The sequence below is a fragment of the Lissotriton vulgaris genome, chromosome 4_1, assembly GCF_964263255.1.
Source record: "Lissotriton vulgaris chromosome 4_1, aLisVul1.2, whole genome shotgun sequence".
In the NCBI taxonomy this organism is placed as follows: domain Eukaryota; kingdom Metazoa; phylum Chordata; class Amphibia; order Caudata; family Salamandridae; genus Lissotriton; species Lissotriton vulgaris.
In genome coordinates, this window is record NC_141691.1 from 928239445 (window position 1) to 928265741 (window position 26297).

Consider the following 26297-nt stretch of genomic DNA (forward strand, 5'->3'; position numbering starts at 1 on the left):
TGCGTAGACGTAACGCGTCGTCCGTGTTTAAGTTGTTGAATTTACAATAGCGGGCTAGACGCTTGAGGCGGGTGATGAAGTCGCCCATGGGTTCGTCTCGTTCCTGAGACACAATGTTGAAGGTGTAGCGCTCATAATCTAGATTCTGTTTGGGAAGGAACTTCTTATTCAACGCGTCTCTCACATTCTCATATGACACAGCGCTGGTCGACGGTAGGTCTTTAATGATTTTTCCAATGTCTTTACGTACAAGATTGCGTAGGGCTATGAGCTGTTGGTCGGAGTCGCCGACTTGTGACCCCTTCATGAAATCCTCAAAGTCCTTGAGCCAGCTCTTCCACGCAGGCTCCCTGATGCTACCAGACGTCAATGGTAGAGGCTCAGGGGGGCACAGGTATGATACTCCCATGGGCATCAGTCCAGGCAGCGGGGCATTGTGTGCCGGGACAGGCACTACTTGCTGCGAAGAGTCAGGGTCTGACATGGTGGGGCGCAGGTGCATTTCCAATAAGCTTCAGTGGCGTCCGCAGCCGCTAAATGTCACTTTTGCAGGCCTCGGGGGTCTTTTTAGTATATTTTCTGACTTCAAAATGGCTGCCGCAGTCAGGACTAAGCTTGGCCAATGGAGCGTGCCTGACTTCAAAATGGCCGCTGAGGGGGACTCATATAGGCTTGCTTCACTTTGTTACCTCGAAACCGGTCCGGTCCTCGGATGCTTGATTCCGTTCTGGGAAGGACATGGCTTTTGTAGTTCGGACTGGACTTTTCCCATGGGGCACAGGGTCAGAGCTGATTTGCATATCGCCATTGTCTAACCCAGGGTGGTGTGGATTGCAAAAAAACGATGGATTTGGGCCCAGATCTTTGGACTGGGGTGAAGGTGTGACATTGATCCACATTCTGTCCATCACCTGATTTGTTTGCAAATTCCGCCCTAAGTGCGCTGGGGATGCTCAGACGTGGGTCGCAGGCACTCCACACCACTGGAGTCAAGCTAGCCGGGCTGATGAGAGGTGTTACCTCGAAACCGGTCCGGTCCTCGGATGCTTGATTCTGTTCTGGGAAGGACATGGCTTTTGTAGTTCGGACTGGACTGTTCCCATGGGGCACAGGGTCAGAGCTGATTTGCATATCGCCATTGTCTAACCCAGGGTGGTGTGGAGTGCAAAAAAACAATGGATTTGGGCCCAGATCTTTGGACTGGGGTGAATGTGTGACATTGATCCACATTCTGTCCATCACCTGTTTTGTTTGCAAATTCCGCCCTAAGTGCGCTGGGGATGCTCAGACGTGGGTCCCAGGCACTCCACACCACTGGAGTCAATCTAGCCGGGCTGATGAGAGGTGTTACCTCGAAACCGGGCCGGTCCTCGGATGCTTGATTCCGTTCTGGGAAGGACATGGCTTTTGTAGTTCGGACTGGATTGTTCCCATGGGGCACAGGGTCAGAGCTGATTTGCATATCGCCATTGTCTAACCCAGGGTGGTGTGGAGTGCAAAAAAACGATGGATTTGGGCCCAGATCTTTGGACTGGGGTGAATGTGTGACATTGATCCACATTCTGTCCATCACCTGTTTTGTTTGTCACTTCTCTCAGGGGCATGTGACAGAGCTTACCCCTGTTCATGTGTCGTTTCCATCGGGCCGTGGTTCTGCCTTATGTGTTAGGCCCTCAGGTACATCTCTTGGGGTTCGGGCTGCATATGCGCGCTGTCCCTTATTTCGTGCTCTTTCATCTGTTCAGCGATCCGCTCATGGTTGCTGCAGCGCCCGCTTCCTCTATTTTGCAGAAATAGAGAGGGGGTGACTCCGCATCCCACCCTCGTTCGCCAGTTTCGTGTCCTGCGCCCAGGGAAGACACAGACATGGGCAGGTCACGTCTTTATTTCCCTTTTACAATTCCCGAACTGCCGCCTCCACCCGTGGCTCCTCCCCTTCCTCCCACAACACCGCCTGACCTTGGGGCGAAGCTACACCCGGCATGACGACACGACACCCTTGATGCCCCGAAAAAAGCACTCATGCACTTACACCATTTGATGTACTCCTACACACATGCTTAACAGCAGGGGCAGGTAGAGCAGATGAGCGAAGGATCGGGGTATTTCTTTGCCTTCATCATTGCTGGTGCTTGCACCTCTCCATACTTAAACAAAGCTGTGATTCTTTCTGTCCATGCCCATTGCTATGTTTCTGCCTTTCTCAAGTGCTTGCTGTGCATATGTGCTAGAGAGTCATTAGATAAGCTCTCAGCCTCAGTGCAGTCCCTCAGCTTTGCTAGTGACTCCCATGGTGGAAGGAGTGGGGGTTCTGCTCACCACACATAAATGGACCAGCTGCCACTGTTATTTCCCTAGGTAATTAATTGTGCAGTAAAATGTATTGTTTTGACATACTACCTTAGCCATGCTTCAAAAATGTACTTTTTCCGCCAGGAAATACACCTGATTGCCTGTTTGCACTTGTTTCCCTAGCATGTATCATTTTAGTGCCATGGAGGTGAAGGGCGTGAACAGGATGTGTCTGCAAAAGACAAGATTTTACTTTACCTACGGCAGCAAAAGTAATTTCACTAGACATCCCAGTGCCATTTCTCAGGGTTGTTAGTTCATTTCAGCAGTACTTGTGGGCCTGGTGAGGTTGGATTTCGATATTCGTAGTTTATTACTGACTTGGCACAGCAACCCCCTGTACTAGTACAAAGCCCCACACTGCATAAGTGGGAAATCAGTAGATGACTGCAATCAGTTGTTATTGACCAATTGACGATCCTTGTGCGTTTTGTTTCTGCTATCAATGGGACATTCCACAGAAGGCAGCCTTATTAGGTCCAGTACCTAAAGTTTCGATTTATCTTACCATCAGAACAAAGGAGCAAAACATGTTTAGTGAAGTTTTTCAATCCGCTAGAGATCATGCTGAAATCCTGATCTGTTCATATGTTTGCTTCTTAATTTGTTTAAAATGGCGGAAAACTGCAATTCTATGCCAATAATTTCTCCTTCTGCCATTCACTTTCGTGTTCATCAGCTAGAACCATCTTTGACTCTTCATTGACTTTCTCTGAGCAATTTTCTTCAGTTGTGAAGAGCGGCTCCTTGTATATTCGTAGACTCACAAAAATTTCATTTTATGAAATTGCAGGTTCGATGTCTGCTTCTTTCTCGCATTAGGTATGTTTCTGTGTATATGGTGAATTTCCAACTCCATTTTCAAACTCCACTTGGGTCTATTGAAAACTCCTGTGTCTGTCTTTTCCTTTCTCTTAAGTATTGTAATCCTATTTCTTCCTAGCGGTCTACACTTCTTTGGCTACCACTTACATCTCAGTTCAGATTTTCTTATCTGTGCATGTTTTAAAGCGCTCCACTCTCTTACTTCATCTTACCTATGTTCTTTGATCTTTTGATACACCCCACCTAGTACCCTACTCTTTCACTCCCAATTTCTTCTCTTTTTCACAACCTTCATGTGTCTCTTTTTTATTTTTTTATTGAGCAAAGCAAAAAGGAGATAATTTTGCATAGTTATCATCATTAGGATATTGCACTAAACATTGTACATTTACTGAGCCAATTTTAAATTAGCTAAATACCTTCAAGGATCAGAATATCAAGACATTAACGAACAATATGAATTGTCGATAAAAGAGCCGAATCTTAAACTTCTTGCAACTATATACATTTTACTATTCAAATACTAAAACTGCTTAGTGCTATAGTACACAGGGGGGATCCACTATTAGAAGAAGTGCATAAAGGTGCCAAAAGTGCTATAGTGCTTTTAAAATGTGCTTTCTCAGCACATAAAAAGTGCATCGGGCTCTACCATCAAAATAGTATAGTGCAAGAGCTAGAAAATTTCTAGTCACGCCATTGTTTCTAAATTCTTAAAATACTTCCAGACTACCTCAAATTTTCTTGTAGCTCCTATCCTCATAGCATATGCTTATTCAAATCCCATATTACGTTACATGTTATTTATCCACTTAAAGTGGGAGGGAGCATCCTCCAACCCTCAATTTTGGAGGATTAAAGAGCGGGCAGCCTAAGACCTGTTCGCAATAAAAGTCGCTTTTGCTTTTGTCAAGTCTCCCCTTACTCTAGAAGTGCCTAAGAGGGCTACCACATCTTCAGAGTCTACCTTTTTTTGGATTGCCTGACTTATAGCCGAGGAAATCTTCACCCAGAAAAGCTCTAATTTTGTAGACATTAGAAAAGTATGAAGCCAGTACCATCTCCCCTCAGAATAGCAACGGAAACATTTATTTTCTACTTCCAGATATATCTTTTACTAAGAGATTGGGGGTGTAATATGCCAACCAATGGGACAGGAAGGCCATCCTTTTAAAGTTGGCAGCTCTTAATGCCTTACTGCGCAGCTGAGATATTAACTGCCATTCCTGACTAGACAGCATGCAATTAGTTTCACATGCTACTCTTCCTAAAAATTTCTCGACTACAGGGGACACAATGAGTTTCGTCAACTGTGAATACCAGTTTCGTTCCCCCTTTAATTTGGCTCGGAAAATGGCGCAAACTTGGCTTGTTGGGGCACCACTTGATGTGAGATTGTATTTTTATTTCTAAAGTTTGCAAACTGCTTCTTATGTACGCCATATCTACTCTGCACCTCTTGCCAGGTAATTACTTTATTATTCGTTAAGAAATGTCCCAGGTCCTCTAATCCGCAATCTTTCCATTTTTTTCAGGCGACTAGAAAGAATTTGGAGACCCATACTTTTAACTTTAAATGTTGGAAGACAGAGGAGCCAGATAAAAAAAAAAAGATTTCAATCTAAAAGCAAAATCCTGAAGCGTCTTGTATCTAGTTCTTTTCTGCAATTTAGCTATTTTTAAGAATATTGGTATCTGCAAGCCTGATTCCTGCACCATTTTTTCAAAGAAAAAATGATCTATAAATCCCTTTGGTTCCAGTAAGCGCACTGCAAGATCTAAAATCGCTGCTTCGTAATAGGCTTACATTCTAGGCAATGCAAGTCCACTCTGTTTAATATCTAACTGGAGTTTTTACTGCTTAACCCTGGAGGCCTTTTTGTTCCAGACAAATTCTCTAAACATGGATTCCAGCTCTTTTCAAGGGTACATTAATAAAAAGAAATACTAATAACGGAAGTATGGACATTTTTATAAGGGCTACACAACTTATTAGCGTTAAAGTTAAAATTGACCATTCATCAAGCAAAATTTTGATTTTATTCTGCATTACTAGTTAGTTTAGCCTAAATAGTTGCTCATACTGACTAGAGACCTAAACTCCCAGGTAGCGTACTTCACGCCTGGGGTTTAAGGTTTGATGGAAGATACTCCAATTCCGTATTTAACACTATAATCTCAGTTTTATTTATTTTATTTTGTAGCCCCCAATCCTTTCAACTTGGCTAAATTCTAATAACACTCGGTCCAGATTCGGTCTCTCAGGCTTTAAATATAGAATAATATTGTCAGCGAATAGTTTTAGCTTTAGTTTTAGGTTCGCCATATCTGGTATTGGGGCTCTAATTTGCTCGTTGTCTCGGATACTCACCGCTAAGGGCTCAATAAAGAAGGTGAACAACAAGGGGGATATCGGGCACCCTTGTCTGGTCCCACGATTAATATTTACTGTCCCTATTGGATTTGCATTAATGACCACCAGGGCCTGGGCACACTGATAGATGTTTTTAAACATATCTATCACCTGGCTGGGAACCCCAAATTTGCCCAGACCAAAAAAAAGAGCATTCCAGTTGATCAGGTCAAACGCCTTTTCAACGTCTACCATTATAATAAGTTAGGGGGTTGAATTATTCTTAAAAAACTTCATTAAAATCCGGTATTCAAGGACATTGACCTTCCAGCAACAAATCCTGACTGATCTTTATGAATCAGTTCCTGCACAAGTGGAATAAAGCGTTGGGCCCAAACCTTCATATGAATTTTACAATCGATGTTCAGTAGACTAGTCGGCCTATAAGAATTTACATCTTTATGGGTTTTGCCCTTCTTAACAAAGCTTGCAATCACAGATTATTTCAAACTAACGGGAACACCGCACCCCATCTTAATGTGATTAAACAGTTTCGTCAAGAAGGGGATCAGTTCCATAGAGAAAGTTCTATAGAATTCTATGGGGAGCCCATCGTTACCACACGCTTTTGCGCCAGGAATTGACTTTAGAACGATTACAATTTCCTCTTCTGATATGTTAAGTTGTATTTGTTGCCTAAGGACCTCAGACAAGCTGGGGATATTAATATTCTCAAAGTATTCCTTGATTAACTCCAGTTCAACTTCGTACTGAGTGGTATAGAGCTGTCGATAGTGCTCCATAAAAGTTTGAGCTATGCAATCTTTTTCAGTTTTCAGGACATTGGTCCTTGGATCTATGATCTCCGAGTTAAGGGCAGCTTCCTGTTTGTTTTTAGTGGCCCCAGCTAGCAGTTTCCCAACCATTTGACTGTCTTCGTATACCCGTTGATGATAGGTCCTAGAGCAGATTATCTCTTCTAATAAAAAGAATTCTCTTAATGCCTGTTATGCCTTTTCAATCTGACCCCCACCTTCCCTCTCCCCCTGTATTGGGGTATTTTGCAGCCTAAGGGCCTTATCCACTGCCTGCTGAAGTTTCTTAATTTTTGCACGTGTCTTTTTGGACTGGGTGGTGGAAAAGGCGCAATTATCTGCCCCCGTAATGTTCCTTTGAACCCCCACCGAAAATAAATCTGCCGTTCCTTCATTAAGCCTAAAATACTCCACAATTGATTCCCTTGTCTCTACTATCCACTGGGCATCCTGTAGGAGGAGGCGATCCATCTGCCACCTAGATCTTGTCCTCCTTCCTTCCTTTATTCCCTGCTCAAGTTTTACAAAAGAGTGGTCCGAGAATGTGTTCGCCCTTATTTCAGTACCCATATAATTCAGTGATCGGGACACAGGAAAATAATCAATACGAGAGTCTGATTTAAATTGGCGAGAGTAATATGTATATCTACTGGCTAACTGATTACTTTTACGCCAGGGATCTAATAAATGGAACTCTCATTTTAAGGTTTCCAGGAATTTTTTGGTCTTTGGTTTTAATTGTGTTTTACTCTTATTAGAAGTGTCTTCCTTCAAACCTTGAATAAAATTGAAAACCCCTCCCATAATAATAAGCCCTGGTGTTCCCCTGAGTAATTCACTGACTTTTACTAATGGTAGCGGATCATCTGCTACCTGACCTGTTGGAAATTGAGGCAGCATCTGTGAGGCCTGCACAAATAACATGACTACATTTTTTCTTCACTGGGAACCAAACACCCCATTGTAGCGCCTGACTTTCAGAGGGTAGCGTTGCAGAGCAGTCTGAGGCTTACTCAAGAGGTGGTGTGGGCTAGTAATCGCCATTTGCAGGTGCGCAAAAATAACACTCAATAATTGATTGTCCAGTCTGTACTTTGCTTTATAAATGTAAGAGTACATTTATTAAACATACACACCACTCAATACTATACACCAATTTACAAATGTACATAAGCTGATGGAATTACTTTGTGACATTGCATAACATCTCCACCCCTCCCGCAGGGGGGGTGGGGTCTAGTACCACCACTCCCATGTATGCACACCATCTTGCCCCCAATGCAGTGAATTGGTCTTAACCTGGAGCAAGGGCCCTGCGCACTGGCACCATCCCAGTGGTGACCCCCCATTACCTAAACCAACATTAAACAGGCTACACCTGCCTTGGTGACACATGACCCTGACTGAGCATCTCCTACTGACCATACAGTATGCACCTCTCCATCTTAAGGGTTAATAGTCGGGGTCTTCACCTAAGCGCAGCAGCAAGAATACATGTTTACGCACACTTTAGAATAACAGTACTCGGCACATTTGGATATCATTAAAAATGCATTGCAATTACAGCCCCTAAAGGCATCACAGATGATCGCAGGATTAAGTAAATACAGTCAGACACCCTAGCAGGAGTGTCCAGCCACTTGAATCCACTTTGCTTATGACATCACCTTAGACCAGTACTTCACATGGAACATCCGTCTCTTGAAAATAAATAACCATTAATAAATGCATTTCAGTGCAATTACACCTCTTCACCTCCAGGGGATGCCCTTCTCCAGACATCCCCAACTCAGCCCTTCACTCCTTGATGCAATTATCAAAACACCATCAGCTGAAGAACAAACGTTCCAGCCCAGAAGATGTTAAAAGCAGGTCGAGCCCTGGAGGGGTTATTCTTTTCAAATACCCAGGACTCCTAGGGTGACTTGTGTCTTCATGCTGGGGGGGAGACTGCGCTTCTCCATCAGCTCCCCCAGCACATTTTCACCATGGAGGGTGACCCTCCTCCTCTGGGGGGTCCACCACGCCCCAGAATAGCAGGCTTCGGCTTCTAAATACCTGGCAAGGCATTATGGGGCGATTTTGCTCCTATTTCCGAACAATAGATGAGCGGCTCTCCCGCTGTGCTGGGGAGAGCCGCGCTGGCACTTTGTCACTTTCTGAGGGCTTGGTGGGGGGCCGGGTCCCACCTGGACCCCCAGGTAAGGGAATGCGGCCCGGGGAGCCCACCCCTGGCCGCTCTGCTGGTGTTCGGGGGCCCTGTCCCATCCGGGCCCCGCGCAGCTCTCCGTCTTCGCTGGATGGTGATCCCGGGACCCCCGCATGCCCGGGGAGCCCACCCCCGGCTGCCTCCGCCGGCTCCCCGCTGGGCCAGCACCCTTGCGTGCTGCTGCGGGAGCCGGCCACACAGTTCTGGTCTGGCTTCTCCCACTCTCGGGGGGGAGTGCAGCTGCACACCCCCGGCCTTCTCCATTTCGGGGCCCGGGGGTGGGGTCCTGGGCCCCTGGACATTTTCGGGGGATGGGGGGGGTGCGACGGCGCTCCCCCCCCATCCTGGAAACTTTGGGGCCTGGATATGCGGTCTCAGGCCCCTCCTCCCGTCTTCTTTGCGGGGGGCGCAACGGCGCCTCCTGCCCCCGCCTCCTCACACAGGGTCCGGAGTTGGGCTCCCGGGCCCCTCCTCCTGCATCTCTTCACAGGGAGCGCAACAGCGCTCCCCGGTGCAGGTTTCAGTGGGTGCCAGGGTTGGCTCCTGGCACCCCGTGAAGGGCATCTTCACGGGGTGCGCGACAACGTACCCCGGCTTTACTTCTTTGAGGGGCAGCCCCCGGGACCTGACGCACCCCGGGGGCATCTCTGAAACTGGCGGCGGAGCCCCACGCGCTTAGTCGTCTGTTTTCTTAGGGGTCAAAGGTTGCCTACCTACTGGGGGCCATATCTCAGCCCCTGGGGTCCGATGTGCCCCATTTACGCGTCTTCTCGATCCTGGTGGCGTCCCCCAGCCACTGGGAGCACTCTCCTTCATCCTCCGGGTCTCCAAGAGCTGCATTCTGCAGTGAGCGGTTTTCACTGGCTCCCTGCACCTCTCTTCTCCTTGCGCAGAGGCCTCTTCTTCTACACCCCGGCCCTGGGCTCTTCTTCTGGCGCTGTTAGGGGTCTGGGGGGCAGTCAGGGGTGTCCTCCTTCCAACTGCCTATTGCACCAGGCTCCAGCACCTTTTGCCTCAGTAGACCACACCCCAAAGAGAGCTTCTCTTCCTTCCTGTGCAAGTACTTTTTAAAAGTTGAGTAGGGGGCTGGCAGGAAGTCTCTGTGTGTCCTATCAAACAGCGACACATCACTTCCCTGCCCCTGCTCCCTCCTTCTTGTCCAGCCTCTAGGTTTGTTCAAAATGGTGCCGTGGAGTGTCTCTGGACGCATGGCCTCTGAAACCCAACTCCTTCCCGCCTCACTGCCTTCACGTGATGCAGCCTGGTGCCTGGAACCCAGCGACAGCAGTTGATGGATTGGCTTGTAGCTCCACCTATCTTTTCTCCTTGGAGGGAAGATCTTCCCTCTGGGAAGAAATGTCATTAATCTAACCTGCCATGGCCAGACCCCAGCCAGGGACTCAGAGAAATATGACATTTCTGGACGACCCAAAAGCAGTACAAATATGACTTTGGACTCTGCAGAATACTCATTTTCACATCCGCTACACTGGACATTAGTGCGTGTCTGGAATCTGTAGGCTTTGTGGAAGTCATTTTAGCCATGGGCCCCACATCCCCTATGGGGAATAATGAAGTGAAAACACAGTAAAACACACTGACTTTCCCTGGCATGTTCCTTCCCAGGGTATAAAGCCTATTCCATGTCACCACCCAATTCTGCTCAAGTCCTGCCACACCATTCACTCTGTAGCTGCTCCTGGACTGCGCACGCTAGGAATCCCCCCTACGCAGCCCCTAAATGTGTGCACACGCATGTACACCCATGTCTGCATGTAACCAGCACAGTGTCCCATACTCCAGCTGCTGCGCAGCGGCTTAGTCAAGCCAGGGGTACACCAGTAAAATCTCCATTCAGTCATTATTATGAGTTCACTGTGGGTGAGGCCCAGATTATGAGGCTCACCCACAGTAAGAGCTTAACAATTAGGTGCTCAAAAAGAAAAAATCCGGCCGGCCCACAGTGTCAGAACCACCTTCTAAAAGGACCATAATAATTAACACAATTTAACGTAGTCCCATTTAATTTAACTTCAACCCAAATCCATCTACCCAATGGGTCTCTACGGATTTGGCCAAATTCCATTGGCACACCTCTACCAAAATAGATAGCTACGCCTCTTTTGGCCAGCTCAGTGGAGTCATAGAAAGCATGGGAAAATGCTCTTGGAAGTAAAAGTTTCAGGGAATTCTTTTTTAAATGAGTTTCCTGTAAAAAAAAAACACTTGAGGCGCAAACGAAGCCAACCACCTTATAAGCCCTCCATACTTTTGTTTGCTTAGAATTCCGTTTACGTTAACCAAAATGGTGCAGCACTTATTGGTCATATCTGAAATGTTTCATATCAGAAAAAAACCTCAATATCCTGCTTGCTTTACTCCATTTGCTATTGCTCTTTTTACTGCCATACCCATCCCAACAGCTCCCTCCTACCCCAGGACTCCCACCCTTGAGATATGTGGACAACCACGCTAGTTACCTATCTCCCCCCTCCCCCCGAATCTCTATTGGGTGTCATGGAATTACACCCCTTCATGTGTCTCGTCATGCTTTTGTTCTTTAAAAGTAAAGAACAAAAGTAAAAGAAGATTTGTTGGCTACTGTAAACTGAACATAACGTTGTACCTATGTGGCTACTTTTTTTTTCCTGCATTGCACTGCTTGTTGTTTCCTTCTATGTAAAGTGTCTTACATAAATTGCTGTAACAAAATCGTCAAAAAAGGTGGTTTTAATGCTGTTTTTGATTGAGCAAAATGAATGTAAAGAAAGTGAGTGCGCTTACTGAAATATACAGAACTGTTGATTATGATAAATTCGAGTATCGCATGGTACGACTTAACTAACCCAATTTATAATTTTGACTTGATGTCGGTTGCAATTCACAAACCTATACAGAAATGTTTTGGTTTTAGTTTTAATGGGAAAAGTGACTTATTTCTGTGTGTTTCCTAATTCTAAAAGACAACGCAATATGGTAGGCTTTGACATATTACTTTGTTTTTTTTGCTCCTAATGTATAATCCTTGTTTGTCAGCGTTTCAATTGAGTCTGCCCTTCATCCATACTATATATTTGTGCCGCTACCACGAATCGAGCTAAGGATACCCGCTTAATTTTTACCATCCAATTTCAAATTCCTTGGCATTTGCACAGAGTTTTAAAATACATAATTTTTGATGTTACAATTTGCTTCCTTATTTATGTATGCTTTATTAACCTGCTAATATGTTATTTCCTAAACAGATGTGGACCCTATGGGTAGGGGACACAGACCATCTAGAGGTCCATGGACCACACATTAAATACCCCTGGGGTTGGTATATAGATATGTTTGAGAGACATAGATTTGCAAGCATTGTGTTCAGAAATGGAGTTGGCCACTCTTACGTGCTAATAATACACAACTGTGAAGGTTCCATTGGAGCCCAGATCACTTTGATGCAGGTATTTTTTCTTGTGACAGCGGGGTATCATTATATGTGTATGGTGGACTCGAGTCAAGTTTGGTAATATCCTCATTTTCGACAAAGAGCTCTGTGTGTTGCAACCTTCCACCTTACAGAAAACTGTACATACAGATGGCCTACCACTGGCATAAGCTTTCACCTAATTGGAAAGAGAAGTGGTGAAATAGAGTGGCTCCTGCCAAGAGGGAAAGCCTTCTTGTGGGAGCCTACAACAGTATTCATGGGTGATCATGACTACATTTGCCTGTGGGCATACACCGCACCATCTGTCACAGCCAGGTTCAAAATGACATACATGGCAGTGAAGGGACAAGCACCCCTTGCGGTTACACCAGTCCTTTTCTGGTCTAAGAGAGAGAGATGTTTGCTGGATGGAATAGCTGGTCTCCCAGAGGTCTTCCATGATGTGGAATGTCTGTGTGTGAGGCCATCCATATTTGAGAGGCTCACAGAAGGATGTCTCCACACCAATGGACACCACACCTCCCATCTACTACCAGTGGAAACGTTTCTGCTCAACTCTTCAGTAGATGACTGGGCAGGATTGTCCAGGTAGATTGGAAACCAGTTCACTCATCCCTTTTTTTCGCAGGAGTACTTTGTGTAAACCCTCTCCTCAATGGCTCTCCTGCTCACTTTACCCTATATTTAAGCATACCTGATGAGGGTCGCGGCATCACATACCAACAGGATGCGACATTCAAAGAAGAGGGCTTCAACACTCTGTAGCCTAGTTTCCACTGAGGACCAGCAGTGAGACTGCATTAACTTGCAGACAGATACTTAGTAAAACCTAACGTTGTCTCATTGAACACTGCAACTTTTGTTTCCCAACTTCTAGGCACCTGTTGACTGCTTCAAAACGAGAATTCCAATACCCATAGAGTTCTTTACCTATGTAAAACAGTTCTTTGTGGTGCAGGACACCCCTGTGACTTCTAATAAATGTAGCATTCGCGGTTTCAGACACATTGTTATGCAGTGCGTGTTTTTTAAAAGAATGAGTGCCGGAGCCCAATGCTATTCTCAGAAGCCAGGCAATGCTCTTAAATGTCGGTGCTCCCAAAGTGTAATCTTGAATCCCCCATGTCTCTTTAATCTACTGTCACATCCGCTGCCGCTTTATCTCACTCCTGCTTGCTTCCTCTGAGACAGGTTGTCTATCTTTTTCTTATTCCCCCTGTTCTTTCTCCTGTCTTACTCCTGGTCAATAATAAGTGCTGGCCCGCAAAAATGAGTGCTGATGAGCCCCACCGGCTCAAATTAAGCACTGTTATGTACTTAGACGGCTTGTTACTTTACTATGAATAACTTCTGTTTTTCAGACATAACTGGGTATTTATTACAAAATGTAATATATATATATTTTATTTTTCTAGGAGCTTTTATCCCTGGAGTTCCAGTTCAGCCAGTTGTTTTACGCTATCCAAATAAAATGGTATGTGCACATTACATATTTGATCCATCATTATAATTACTTCGGGCCTCGAATTTTTTTAAACCCTGTTAAACAAGGCCAGTGCAGCAGTGCATATCAGTATTGCATACTTCAAAAATGTTAAGACAACAGCCATCTTATATTATTGCATGCTAAATCATTGCCTTTGTCCAAACAGTATGAGTAATGTTAATTTTTATGAACTATAGAAATGAATTGAGAGACTTAAAACACACCAGGTTATCGTTAAAGTATTGTTTACTTTTATTTGTAATATGAAATTAGTAAACTCTATTATGGGGTCTATTCGATGGGAATTTTTGGGGCCCGCTGTACTAAGCATTTTGTGAGGTCACAAACAGACCGATTCACAGAATAGGGACATTTTTTATCACAAAACTGCTGTTGCTATGTACAAACACCAAATTGCGAATGTACAGAAGCGCAATTTGGGTTTGCGATCCAGAATTTAAAAGGGGCGCGTTTAGGGTGTCCCTTCCAAATGCCAAATCAAGGTGCCATGTATTAACGAATTCAGTCGCAAAAACATTAATATTTAACACCCCCTCAAAGGACCGCTTCCCCTTTGTGAATTTTGTAAAAACATTTTTTTTAAGATTACCACTGACTTCTCTTAAAAAATTAAACTGCATTTTACATTACATTAAAAAAAATAATAATTTTGTTTTGCTTTATTTAACAGTAATTATAGGCTTGGTGGTCTGCTGACCCCAGCAGACCACAGTCCATGTGAAGGCTAATATTCCTAATGGGTTGCAAAGTCCGACCTACCTCATGGATATTCATACAGTAGGTCAATTTGTGGCCCCTTAGGAATCCTACATGTAATTGTAAAATTTCATACATTAGAAATTGTGGTTTCTAATTTGTGATTAGGTAAAAATCGCAATTTGGAAATCGCAATTCCCAGTGTTAGTACATCTGGTCCTTGAATTGGTACTGTTTCTCTTTAAGTACAAGCTGACTTTCCTTTATACTAAGGTTACAACTTTGCAGCTTATCAATTGCAGGATCATGAAATTCAAATATAACTTCAATCAACTACTGACAGTTTACCCTTAATTTATGTTTGTACTATTTATATATTTAAAAAGCACTTACTACAAGACGTTAAAATCACTGTGCGCACCAAAAAAAAGAAGAAACAAAAGGCAACACTTATTAATAAATGATTTTTTTTTTAGAAGAACACACATCTAAAACATACAGTAAAAAAATAAAGCAGTGACGAAACACGTAATCTTGTTAATGCCATAGGTTTTTTTTTTATTTTTCTGGTCAACTTTTTGTTGATGGCTTTCAGGACTGCAGAGACCTGTCCATGGACCCACATGTTTTCCAGTCCCAGCAAACACTAATATTTCATTTTTTAAATTTTGTTTTCAGTAACTGTCCTTATCTTCTGACAGGTTATGGCAGGTTATATTTCCTTCTAAAACATGTACTTGTTACCTTCCAAAGTAATCAAATGTCTTGGGTTCTGTGTAAAATAAGAACCTTGCTTGGATCAAGGCCTACTCTGCATTTTAAACATAAGGTTCCTTTACTGTACACCTGAAATACGAGGTCTCCTATATAACTAGACCGTTTATGATAAAAAATTATTTGTTTTATTGGAAACGATTTTTATGTTTTGTGATTCATATCAAACCAATTCACAAAGAAATTATTAACTTTGAGTTTTAAGTTATGCCTACCTTATTAGTAACATTCCTACTTTTAGGGATTTTTGAAAATCTTCAGGAATTTACCTACATCTCCGAAAACTGTAGATTTCAGTGAGTATGCATAACATAAAACCAGTAAATATTCAGTTATTGGAAAATGTACAGGCTTACAATTAAGATGCATATACACGTCAAAAATGCCTACTAGCTTGCAACTCTCCAAGCACCCCAAGCAATGTCTCCCTCAACCCCAGATTAATTTGCCATATCATTAACACTCAACATAGCTGTCTTTCTTTCTGCCAAAATGACTCCACGCCAAGTAGTATTCATAAATGAAGGTTCCTTCCACCCAGTTTAGGCCTTACGAAGTGTTCTTAGTAGGTCATACCAATGCATAGAGACAGCTGCTTTAATCCCTTTTAGTCGATGATTAGATAAAAAATCTTGTAGGCTCTTCTGCAACGTGCAAACCTTTATCTGCCACAACCCTTAGTTATGGAAAATGGTGGTTATGGCTTTTGTGTATTATCATTAAAGATGAAGGACCAACATATTATTACCTCCATTCCGTTAAATATCGGCGACCCCTGTCTAAAAGGTCAGACCCTCTGGCTTGAATGATATTATCAAAAGGCTCAACATTTGCTGTAATTCCTCCTGATTACTAGTACAGAAGTCTACTATTTCTAAATGTCTTCCTAAACATTTTGTTGTTTTACATTTTTCTAGTTTTAACCAGAAACACTTTTTGGGTTGCCGGCTGTATGCAAGGAGACCAGTTTGGTTGGTCGAGACCTACTAAATGTCTTCATCCAGAAAATGGTTACTTCAAAGAATAGCATATAAAGCAGGCACATCCACTGTAGGTTCAGAAGGGCTAGATCCACCCACAGAAAAACCCATTTATATATAATAAATCTAAGTAGAACACATTTCAAAAGTCAGTGACTTTCGAGAAGACCTGGCATGTATCTGGGACCTTTGTTCAATATCCATGGCCTCAAGGATATATTATCCTGAATTACCTACAGAAACTGCAGAAATGCTCTATTTTCATCACTGTATATTTACTACTACTGCACTAAAGAGGAATTTGTAGATTTCTGAGAAACATTCGTAGTGTAAGTCCAATGCAGCCGAGCAGGCGTGTTATATTTTTTAGCCCTGGATTGCTTCCCAAATACTGCATAACTGTCTTTAATGTCACCATGAAATGAAGGTCTGTCATGTTGAGAGTGAGCTTGAAAACCCTGCATAGGAAGTTTAATAGCATCCTGTTTCTCTGATGTGAAGAAAATGGTCACACATCAGCTCTAAATCACCCATGCTGGCTCTCTAATTCAGTGCCTGGCTGTGCTGCTGTTGACAGCACTGGCTTGATTTGATTTCTGTTTTCATCATGAAGTGTGTTTGCTGGGAAAAATGAACCAAATCCCTTCAGCAATGATTTGCCCTTGGAAAGTGACAGATTGAAAAATGTGTAATTGTGATGGCGAGCTTTATAGTGGAGACGTAGAGAATGCAAAAAAACACAATGGGATTTGCTCATGGACAGAATTGTTTGTTAACATTGCTTTCTGTTGCTTTGCTTATAGGACACAATTACGTGGACGTGGCAGGGACCAGGCGCGTAAGTACTGATGTCATTATTGTCCTATGGTTCCTTTATTTCAAGTCACAGTATTTGGGTACTTTCTTACTTTCCCAGAATGAAAACAATGGAACATGACGAATGTTAAATAATTGTCCCTTGTGGCTCTTGTGGCCTTTCACACCCTTATGGATATGGAGGAGATATGATGGTGCCCCAAAACATACTGTCTGAAAGTAGAACAGACAAGAGTATCTACTTTTCAGGGACAGGCGTTCCTGCATCACTCGTTTCGTAGCATAGTTCTAGTTTGGTTGTTGCGGCTGGCAATGAAAGGGCGCAAGATCATATTTAGTATTAAGTTTTTTTATTGGTAATTTTCAGCACAAAAGATCAAACATCAAGCGCCTACAACCCATCGGGCCTGCTCCGCAAGGCAATACTGTACATACACACCAGAAACTGTGGTTATGAACCAAGCGTTAAACACAGCATGCCGCCTACAACCCCAAGGGGCCGGCCGCGTCATAAAATCTCGTTGTGACCCAAGGAGCGAAGTGGCCATGTGGCCAGACCCCAGTGGGTGAGGCCTGATAATGCATGTAACTTGAAGAAAAGGAACCCCCCCACCCCAACTTAACCCAATCCCCCCCCCCCCCTTCCCCCCCCCCCCCCCCCCCCCTACACTCCAGGTCCCGGTCCAAACACCCCTCCCCTTCACAAGGCCATCATCCTCTAACTTCAGCAGGTCTCTATTTGGGACAAACGTAAGACGCGTAAGTACCTAGGGCATGTGACCTCCTTGAACTCTGTGGCCAGCAAGATCATATTTAAATGTTTTTCATGCCAGTTTGGTAGTGTCGCTGAGAATACCTACTGTCAGAACACAACAGTAGCTAATCTGAGAATTATGTACAGTACTGTGGCTACCTCTTTGATGGAACTACCACACCACTCACATCTAGCTTTGGTTGATATATATTCTAAGTATGAAATTATGACTTCCTACCAGCTGTATACCTAGAAGGGTAGATTGCAGTGGCGGCTGCCTCTGTATGAGGTGGTGAGGCGGTGAGGTATGGAAAAAAAGTACCTTCTTCGCCGCTGCATGTCTCTCCTCCGTCCTCGATCTCTTCCACCATAAACACTCCTGGACTCCCCCAGCCAATCACAAAGCTGCATGCAGTGTCGTGATTGGTCTGAGGGGCCTGTTTGACTACTCAGGCAGTACCTGGGAGGCTGGGCATGTTCTCCACAGGGCTGTGTCACACAGCCCAGTGGAGAACATGCCAAATGTGCATTACTGTTTGGCCAACCCCAGAGGGCCAGCCAAGCCGTTATGCGCACTTAGGCAGGGAGTGCAAACCACTCCTGCTCCCTCTGACGATGGTGAGCCCAGCCACACCCGACCTGGCTGGAGTCCCGTAATGAAAAATGTAATTATAACTTCTTCTTACAATTTTATTTGTATTTTGCACTGCTCAACAAGCAGTGAGGCGATGCTCCTCTGCCTTAGTGGAGGAGCCGCCACTGATAGAGTGATCGGTTTTTGAAATGGTGGTGGTGAATGATGATGGTTAATGATGAATGAATCTTGTGCTGGGGTATACAGCTTCACCATTATAACCTCGGCTTTTCTTTTTTGGCGACCAACTAGCTAGTTGGCTTGCATAGGACTGTCTTCCATTCAGAATGTGTGAACTGCAGAGACTTATTGCATCCAGTGTTTTAACATTCCTGTAGCACTCGGCATTAGTGAGCCCAGGAGGTTTCACAGACATTGTATCTTTTGTCAGGAAGGAAGGATAAGGTAATCCAATGTGTCTGTACTTAGTATGGAGTGAAGGACTGTGCCTGCACTTAGTATGGAGTGAAGGACTGTGCCTGCTGTGTTAATTAGTGTGCTCCTGCAGGGAAGTGGTTGCTGTGCGAGAATGCAGATTCTTAGAAATGTACTGAGGTTAGTTGATTATATACCCCAACAAGGAGTTCACAGGTGAGCTGAGCTGTCTTTGGAACAACCCTGTGGGTCCTTGATCTTAAAGCTATGCATTTGTGAGCAGGAGATTACTAAGATTGTCTTTGTGCAGGACTTGGATAACAGCGGGCTCCTTCCTGAGGAATGAACTTCGGGTCAGATGTAGGACCATTCTAAATTGCAACTCGCAATTTGCGCTCGATTGCGAGTCGCAATTTAGAATGTACAACAGTGTTAGAGACACAGATTGCTAACCTCCAATGGGGTCAAAAAATTGAAGGCTCAAGAATATTAATGAGCCACTCCCAATTTGCGACCCATTTGGGAATGGCTGGCCCTCCCAGGGATGGTGGCCTGCTGGGCTCAGCAGACCTCCATGTCTGGGACTGCTTTTAAATAAACCATTTTGTTTTTAAATGCAGCCCTTTTCCTTAAAGGAAAATGGGATGCACTTACCAAAAAAAATGAAACTTTTTTGTTTCTTTTTTTTAAGGGCAGGTAGTGGCTCCTAAAAAATATTTTCCTCTGCATTTGCAAAGGGGATGAGGTCACTGGGGACCCCTTCCCATTTGCAACTGCATTACCACCCTCTTGAAGAGGTCGGTAATTTGCAAGCGTTTTGCGAACCCAATTGCGGTCAAAAAACATTTGTACATGGCTTGTGAGTCGCTATTAGGAAAGGAACGCCCCATCCTAATAGCGAGTCACAATTCACTATTTTGCAAGTCGAAATGTTTTGCGACTCGCAAAATAGTTGCATGTACATAGCCCTATCAGATTTTGCATGCACAAACGGGTCACAGACCTGTTTGCGCATGCTAAACCTCATCGTAAATCTGGCCATAAACCTCTGGAAGCTACAGGCTGAGACTGGGGCAGGCTGAAGGCAGCAGAGGTAGATAAGGGCAATGCAGATTCAAGCCTGTCTTCGCCAGGCAAAAGAGGTAGGAATTGGATACGTGTTGTCATAATCTGGGCCAGGTGATTTCTGGCCAGGCATTCAGTGGGCACCCCAACCTGCTAATGAAAAGCAGTTGTAGGTTATTTTGGACTATAGTAGTCATGTAAAGTGGGTTTCCTGGAATGTGATAACCCGATTTTGAAAAATATATACAATGATATTTTAGACAGCTTCGTTTCCCAGCCTCCCTTTGCACTCCAGACCAGTGTTGATGAATAACTTTTGACCAGGTTAGCACCAAAGGCAGGTATTTCGTCTTAGTCGGTTGTTATGTAGGTATAGAAAGGGCTACACTTGGACTTAAAACTCTACCTGCCAAAACCAGCTATTTGATGTTTGGGAACAGGTGGGTAATGTCATCTCCTACATAATTCTCCTACCTTCAAGTGATGCCGCTAGGAGAATATGATCAACAGAAATCTGGAAATTCATATTGCTTTGTACAGCAACCTCAACTGGCAGTTGCATGTTGGTGTTAAATTCGAGGAAATTAAGGTCAAATTACTGCAAGGAAAATTTGGAGTAGAGCAAATTAGCCATCTTCACATGTTGCATGGAGTTTGGGGAAAAATATCATGAAATCTAAGGAGCTAAGAGTTGGAGGTGTATGAGTTTCTCCAAGCAGAACTCAGTAACTGCTCACAGAAGAGGTTTCTCCCAAATGCTCATGATGGAATCTGGTGCTCGCGCATCTATGCGCTGATTGCTAGGTGTACAACAATTCGATGTATATTTTGTTTCATAAAACAACTAAGGCTGTCATTACGAGTGGTTAGTTCTGATGGGCCTAGTAGCAGGAATTACAGGTCCAATTGGACGGTGTGTTTAGTTGTAACACTGCTGCTATGTTGTATTCCACACAGATATTTCATCCTTTGCCAGCAGGCGACATTTCTGGATGGAATACGTGGAAAAAATGTAGAAACTGTATGGTATCAGATTTCTGCAAGCAGGTCCCAAACATTGGCACTCCTGTTTGAAATTACTGGGATCCTTGGTTATGGTAAATCTGGAGGAGAAAAATAATTGTGATTTTTATGGGCCTCTCGTTATAAAGTTTTAAATGCTTTATATCAATGTGTTAATGCTGTATTTTTCAGCTTTGATGGAGATACTTTACTTGATTGCTTTGAACAGTTTGATAATTGCCCGAGAGACCCATTTTCAGCTCTCCTGCCCTTTCACCCTCCTTCCTTCATTTAGACGTAATGATGCCCTGCCGTTGGGCTGTGTACATTTCCAGTTTTCCTTTTACCGTTACTTTTACCGTTGTAGCACAGACCCAGCATTCTGAATTTCAGTTGAAGAATTGCCTTTTTGTGTGTGTTTTGCTGCCAAACTATTTTAGATTTCGCCCAGAGTGGTCTACCACATGGCTTTCCATGCCACAGAAGGAATTCTGGAGATGATCTACATGGCGGTCTGACAACAAACTTTCACTTTGAAGGTCAGCTCGACCTTCAAGCATTTCATTTACGAGTTCTGTGACTCTCTAGGTCTGTTTGAATACAGTTTTGTATGGAATGGAGCTTGGAATGCCTTCATCATTCATGTTCTGAGCAAGCGATGGATTAAAAAACACCTTTAGAAGTGCGGGCAAATTATATCTAGCGATCCACTCCTTGGCCATTCCTGTGATGCAACTCTGAGACATCTGTCACTCAGTTGAGTCTGAGCCGAGAGTACCCTCTATTAGGTATGCTGCATTATTCTTTTGACCTGCTGAAGTCCTGTTTCACGTTTGGTATAGGGCAGAAACTTCGTTGACTGATAAGATGAAACTGTAATTTGACTTCAAGCATCCACTGCTACGCCCGTGGAGTGCTGGCAATAATTTGATATTTTTTTGTTAAAATGTATATTGTCAGGTTTTACAGATATTCTAATTAGATGTGACATAGTTTACTTTATTGCTGTGTTATTCCCTTTGGCTGTTTGCTTTTATGCCCATTAGTCATGCAAAAAAAATATTCAGACACCTAATATATTGATTGCAGCTCCACAAAGATATATCTTTACTCTACACACGGTATAGGCCTCAGTTTAGTGAGCTGTACAGCAGGCTTCAATGTGAACTCTAACCTTAAGGGTAATAGACTAGTATTATGGCTCAGATTCGTTAAGGAATTTATATATTACAAGTATTTTTCCATAGCAGATGAATAGAAATGTTCACAAGCAGCCATGTTGTATATAAATAATGAAATAGGCTTATGATGCTGATATTTGCATACAGTTAGCCATGTTGTATACTAATGTTGCTTTTATGGATGCTATTAGTTGTTTTTTAGCAATGACATGGAATATTTATATTTTAAAACATTTTAGATATTTATATGTTTTATTATTATTATAAATTGCTGAGGCCATTTTATCTGTAACTAATTGTGCAAATTGTTGGGGTAGATACCTATGAGCAAATTTTGGTATTCCATAAATCCCCACCCGCGTGAGTTTCACATTATGTGAATATGTGTATAGTATTTTCTTTGTCTATCTTGCAATGGCACTTTGCACTTTAAAAATGGGAAGTCCGCCCCCGTGACGGTGTCATGTGATCAAGGCCTCGTGAGGCCGAAACGCGTCATGGCGGAGTGGTGTTGGGCTGAATAAAATAACACGCACCATCATTGGGTTTGCCTAGTCTTATTTCACGACTGGAATCGCTGTTTGGACGACAACGTACTGTATATATATATATATATATATATATATATATATATATATATATATATATATATATATATATATATATATATTCTCTACAATCCCTAGGTTTGTAAATTCAGTGTCTCCAAAGCTCTGCAGTATAAACCGCAGAATTAATTGTTTGAGCTTTATAAATTTCTATTACAGGGGAGATTGGGTGCGAAGAGGTGTGCTGTGCAATTCTGAGAATGGCTGAAGTCCTGTGTTAAATGAGTAGGGAGCTTTCTGTAATTTGTGACATGAAATGGAGTTGGTTAGCCTGATTCCCAAATAATCCAATTCATTGACTCACGTGAGAATGTTCTCCCCCAACCTCAAGAGCTAACATTTTCTTACCACCAAACATCAGTGCTACATAAATACACAATTCTGAGAATGCCACAACTTGATTTCTACGCATGGTAAACAAAGTTGTAGCCTCTGCATGCCGTTGTATTAAAACATTTAACATTGCAGTAGTGAGGCCTATGTTTATCACTGAAGTTCATGGCAAATGCTTCTGAATAGTATGAAATGCAGACTTGGGTACACGATGACCACATGAAGGGATTTTTGTTTTTTTTCTTTAAGAGAAATATTTTTCTGCAGCCATAAAATCCAAAGACTTGGACCCCAATAGTTATGCTCTTCTTGAAGCAAGGTTGACAGTGTGAAAGAACGTCATTTTCCAATTCAAGTCATGCGAGCATCAGCCTGCCCAAAGATGTTTTGTGAAGAGTCAATGCGACTGATTGGGGTAATTAGACTTATCTCTGTGGCAACCCTCTTTCTGAATATGAATAATCTCTGCAAGAGCCGAGCCCTGAGCCATCCTTCAAAATGACATTCACAAAAATTATGCTATGGTGGGGCCAGATGAAAGGCTCAGCCTTTCACAAGTAAATTGCTGCCTTGTGTGGGCCAGGCACCCTGCCTCCCTTTTTGGGACTAAATACCACCTACCGTTTGTGTGTTCAGAGAAATGGCCCCCACAAGATTGTTAGCGGAGGTAGCGGCCTGGTCACCCAAGTTACTCATTAGGTGTTAGCAGGAGTCTTTAGGAGTTAACCTTGGGGAAAGGTTCCTGGAGATGTCTTTCCTTCTGGATCGTGCGAAACCTTTGTAGGGCAGCTGAAGGCCTTGGTGGCATAGCTCTTCAAATATATTTTATCTGGGGTAGTATTCTTTTTGAGAAGAAAAAATTAAAGGATCCCGTCAATTTGAATTCTTTTTGGCCTATAACACTTCTCAATCCTGATTCCAAAATCCTGGCCAAATTAATTACTGCAAGGCTGGCTGTGCTGTTACACAAACAGATGGAAATGGTGTTGTGCTCGGATGACAGCTCTGTTTTTTATTACTGTTGCTTCTTTGTTGCTTTTCCTCATAAGTGATTAATTCAACTGAAGCATTGATAGCGTCCAGCGGACATTATTCGTGTTGTAAAGTCAGTACCTGTACATCAAAAAACTAAAGAGATATTTAAAAAAAAAGCATACAGGTTTTGCTGTCGGACGGTAAGATAAGAATTGTGGTGCCTGTAAATTATAGACTGCTTGTAGTTCTGCAACGGTCCGTCATCATGTTAGTGTTTACATACAAATCTCTCACACTCGATTTTCTGGACGTAGTCTACATGTTCATTCCCTGCGTCTCAGCACTTGCTTACTCACAGTATATGTGAACACAGTATCTGTATTCGGGAGCATAGGCAATTGATGTCCCTGCCCTTCTAAAGTTCTTGTCCCAACAATGTAGATCAATATGAACCAGCCTCTGGGTGTCTCTACTAATTCTTCTCTCTCTCTCTGCACGGCATTAGTTGGCACCCTGCTGCCCAGAAGCTGTTCTAGTGTACTTTCTGTCGGTTTGTTCCCAGCCATCTGTCTTGATACTCATTGGTGTTGATCTGCCTATTAAAACATTCAAACTTCAGCTCCCCCTGACCTCCCTCTGTTGTTGGGAACCAGAAGGTTGCAGTGCCTACCTTTAGCATCCAGAATTCCATGTAAGTTCTATAGTTAGGGAGTCCAATCCCCCAAATAAAGTGGGCGTCGGTATGAATGGTGTTAAAGGTAAATTCCCAAAATGATAGAGTGATCTTGGTGATACCACCATCCCGGGCAGTGCTATCCTGTGTGCCGCTGTAGCTGACATCACATTGCCTTACTTGTGATGTACTTGCGCACCTAAATATCAAATTCTGTCTGCTTCCCATAGCGTGACTGGGGTGGTAGCGGGAGGTGGGGGGGGGGTTGGGGGGGGGGGGGGGGGGGTTTGAAGCGGAGGATTCTATTAAGAGGTTATTGAGAAGAAGCAGATTCAGGATTTGTTCAATTTTTCCAAAACACCACTGTTTATTGCGGGACCTTGGCCAGTAATGACACCATTGAACCATAAAAGCACCTTATGGGCATACTATGAAATCAGGTTCCTTTCTCCAGCTACTTCTGTATCAGTAGTATTACTACAGTCCATCATATTTCTTTCCAGTGGATCCATGGCTAGAAAGATGGGGGACGTTTAGATCTGCCTTTGATTTGTTTCCTCCCCTGCTGGTCTTTTTGTTTGTTGTTCCTCCCCTAAAAACAATAAGATTCTTGTCTTTTGGTATTTGTGGCCTGACTGGTTTCTCAACCAGTGTTTCTTGTGTAATAATTTCTTCTGTGTTGGAAATTTTGGGATCTTGGTGTACCTATTGTTGAAGAATAATAATTGGTAGTTGTTTATGTGCTCCATTTGCTGACTTTTATTTCTACCGAAGCATAAATATGGTTGTTCTAGTAAGCATATGCGTCATGTCTTAATTTCTATACCTTACTGTCATTACTTTCCCTTGATATTCCAGTTTTGGTTTGTTTCCTCAAATAATTAATTCAACGCATCCTGTGGCATATGTGTTGCTAGTTCTTCCTGTAATTTTCTAATGTCAATGCTTGAAATCTGGTTGTTTTTCTTGGTTAATTTAAGTGTGAGGATCATTATTATGCACTATTATTATTATTATTGTTGGTGTTATTTATTATTATCAAAATCATACACTTTTTATTGGTGTATTCTTTTGATTGTTTACATAAGGACTGCTTTAGTGAAATCCTATGACGTGGGGTATTTGTTTATAAGGGTGTATTCCACTACGGTTGATGCATGCATTTTTTTGTTTAATTATCTTGTATAATTAAGTCATTCAACCACTTCATAGATTTTTTGTGTGTGTTTTATTGTTATTTTGGTTAAAGAACTTGTACTTCACAGTGGTCTTCATCTTTTACACTTGAAATAAGTGTTTCCGATTTCTTTTAAAAAATATCTTCTTCCTACATTTATGTTCGATGGCTGTTTAGGCAATGCTGAAGGCAAAAATCATATATATCAATTTATATATCTGGAGTCTTCCCCCTGCAGTTCCACACACCTTTAGAATAAAAGACCTGGATGAAGACCACGCCATGCTGTCAAAGTCTTGTTGAGATGACCTAGGGCCACATGTATGAAGAATTTTGTAGTCTGAAACGGAAGATATGGCAGCTTTGACTCCAAAAATGCTTTTGCTTACATACAAAACACAAATTGCGATTCGGTAACACAGTACTGAACTGCAATTTGTGTTTGCGATTTTGGTATTTGGAAGGGGCGTGTTTAGTGCATCCCTTCCAAATATCGAATCTGAATGGGATGTATGAATGATTTGCAACCGAATTACTGTCGCAAAACATTAATTTTTCTCACTGAAGGAGATGGTAACCCATTCGCAAATGGGGAGGGGGCCCAGGTGACCCTTTCCCCTTTGAGAATGTCAAATAAATATTTTTAAGAGCAAGCGGTTGTCATGCGAACCACTAACTGCTTCTGAAAAATTGAACTACAAAGTTTCATTTTTTGTTTTTAAATGCTTCTCATTTTTCTTTAACCCCTTGCCTGCTGATG

At 43.0% G+C, this 26297-nt stretch overlaps 1 protein-coding gene across 1 annotated transcript in view; it reads left to right on the forward strand.

Annotated features, from left to right (window-relative positions):
- Positions 1 to 26297, forward strand: part of LPCAT1 (lysophosphatidylcholine acyltransferase 1) — a 550146-nt gene that overhangs the window by 395210 nt on the left and 128639 nt on the right. The window contains exons 6-7 of the mRNA XM_086965209.1: positions 13403 to 13461; positions 16748 to 16782. Of these exons, the coding sequence (XP_086821335.1) occupies positions 13403 to 13461; positions 16748 to 16782 (94 nt within the window). The remainder of the gene's footprint in view (positions 1 to 13402; positions 13462 to 16747; positions 16783 to 26297) is intronic.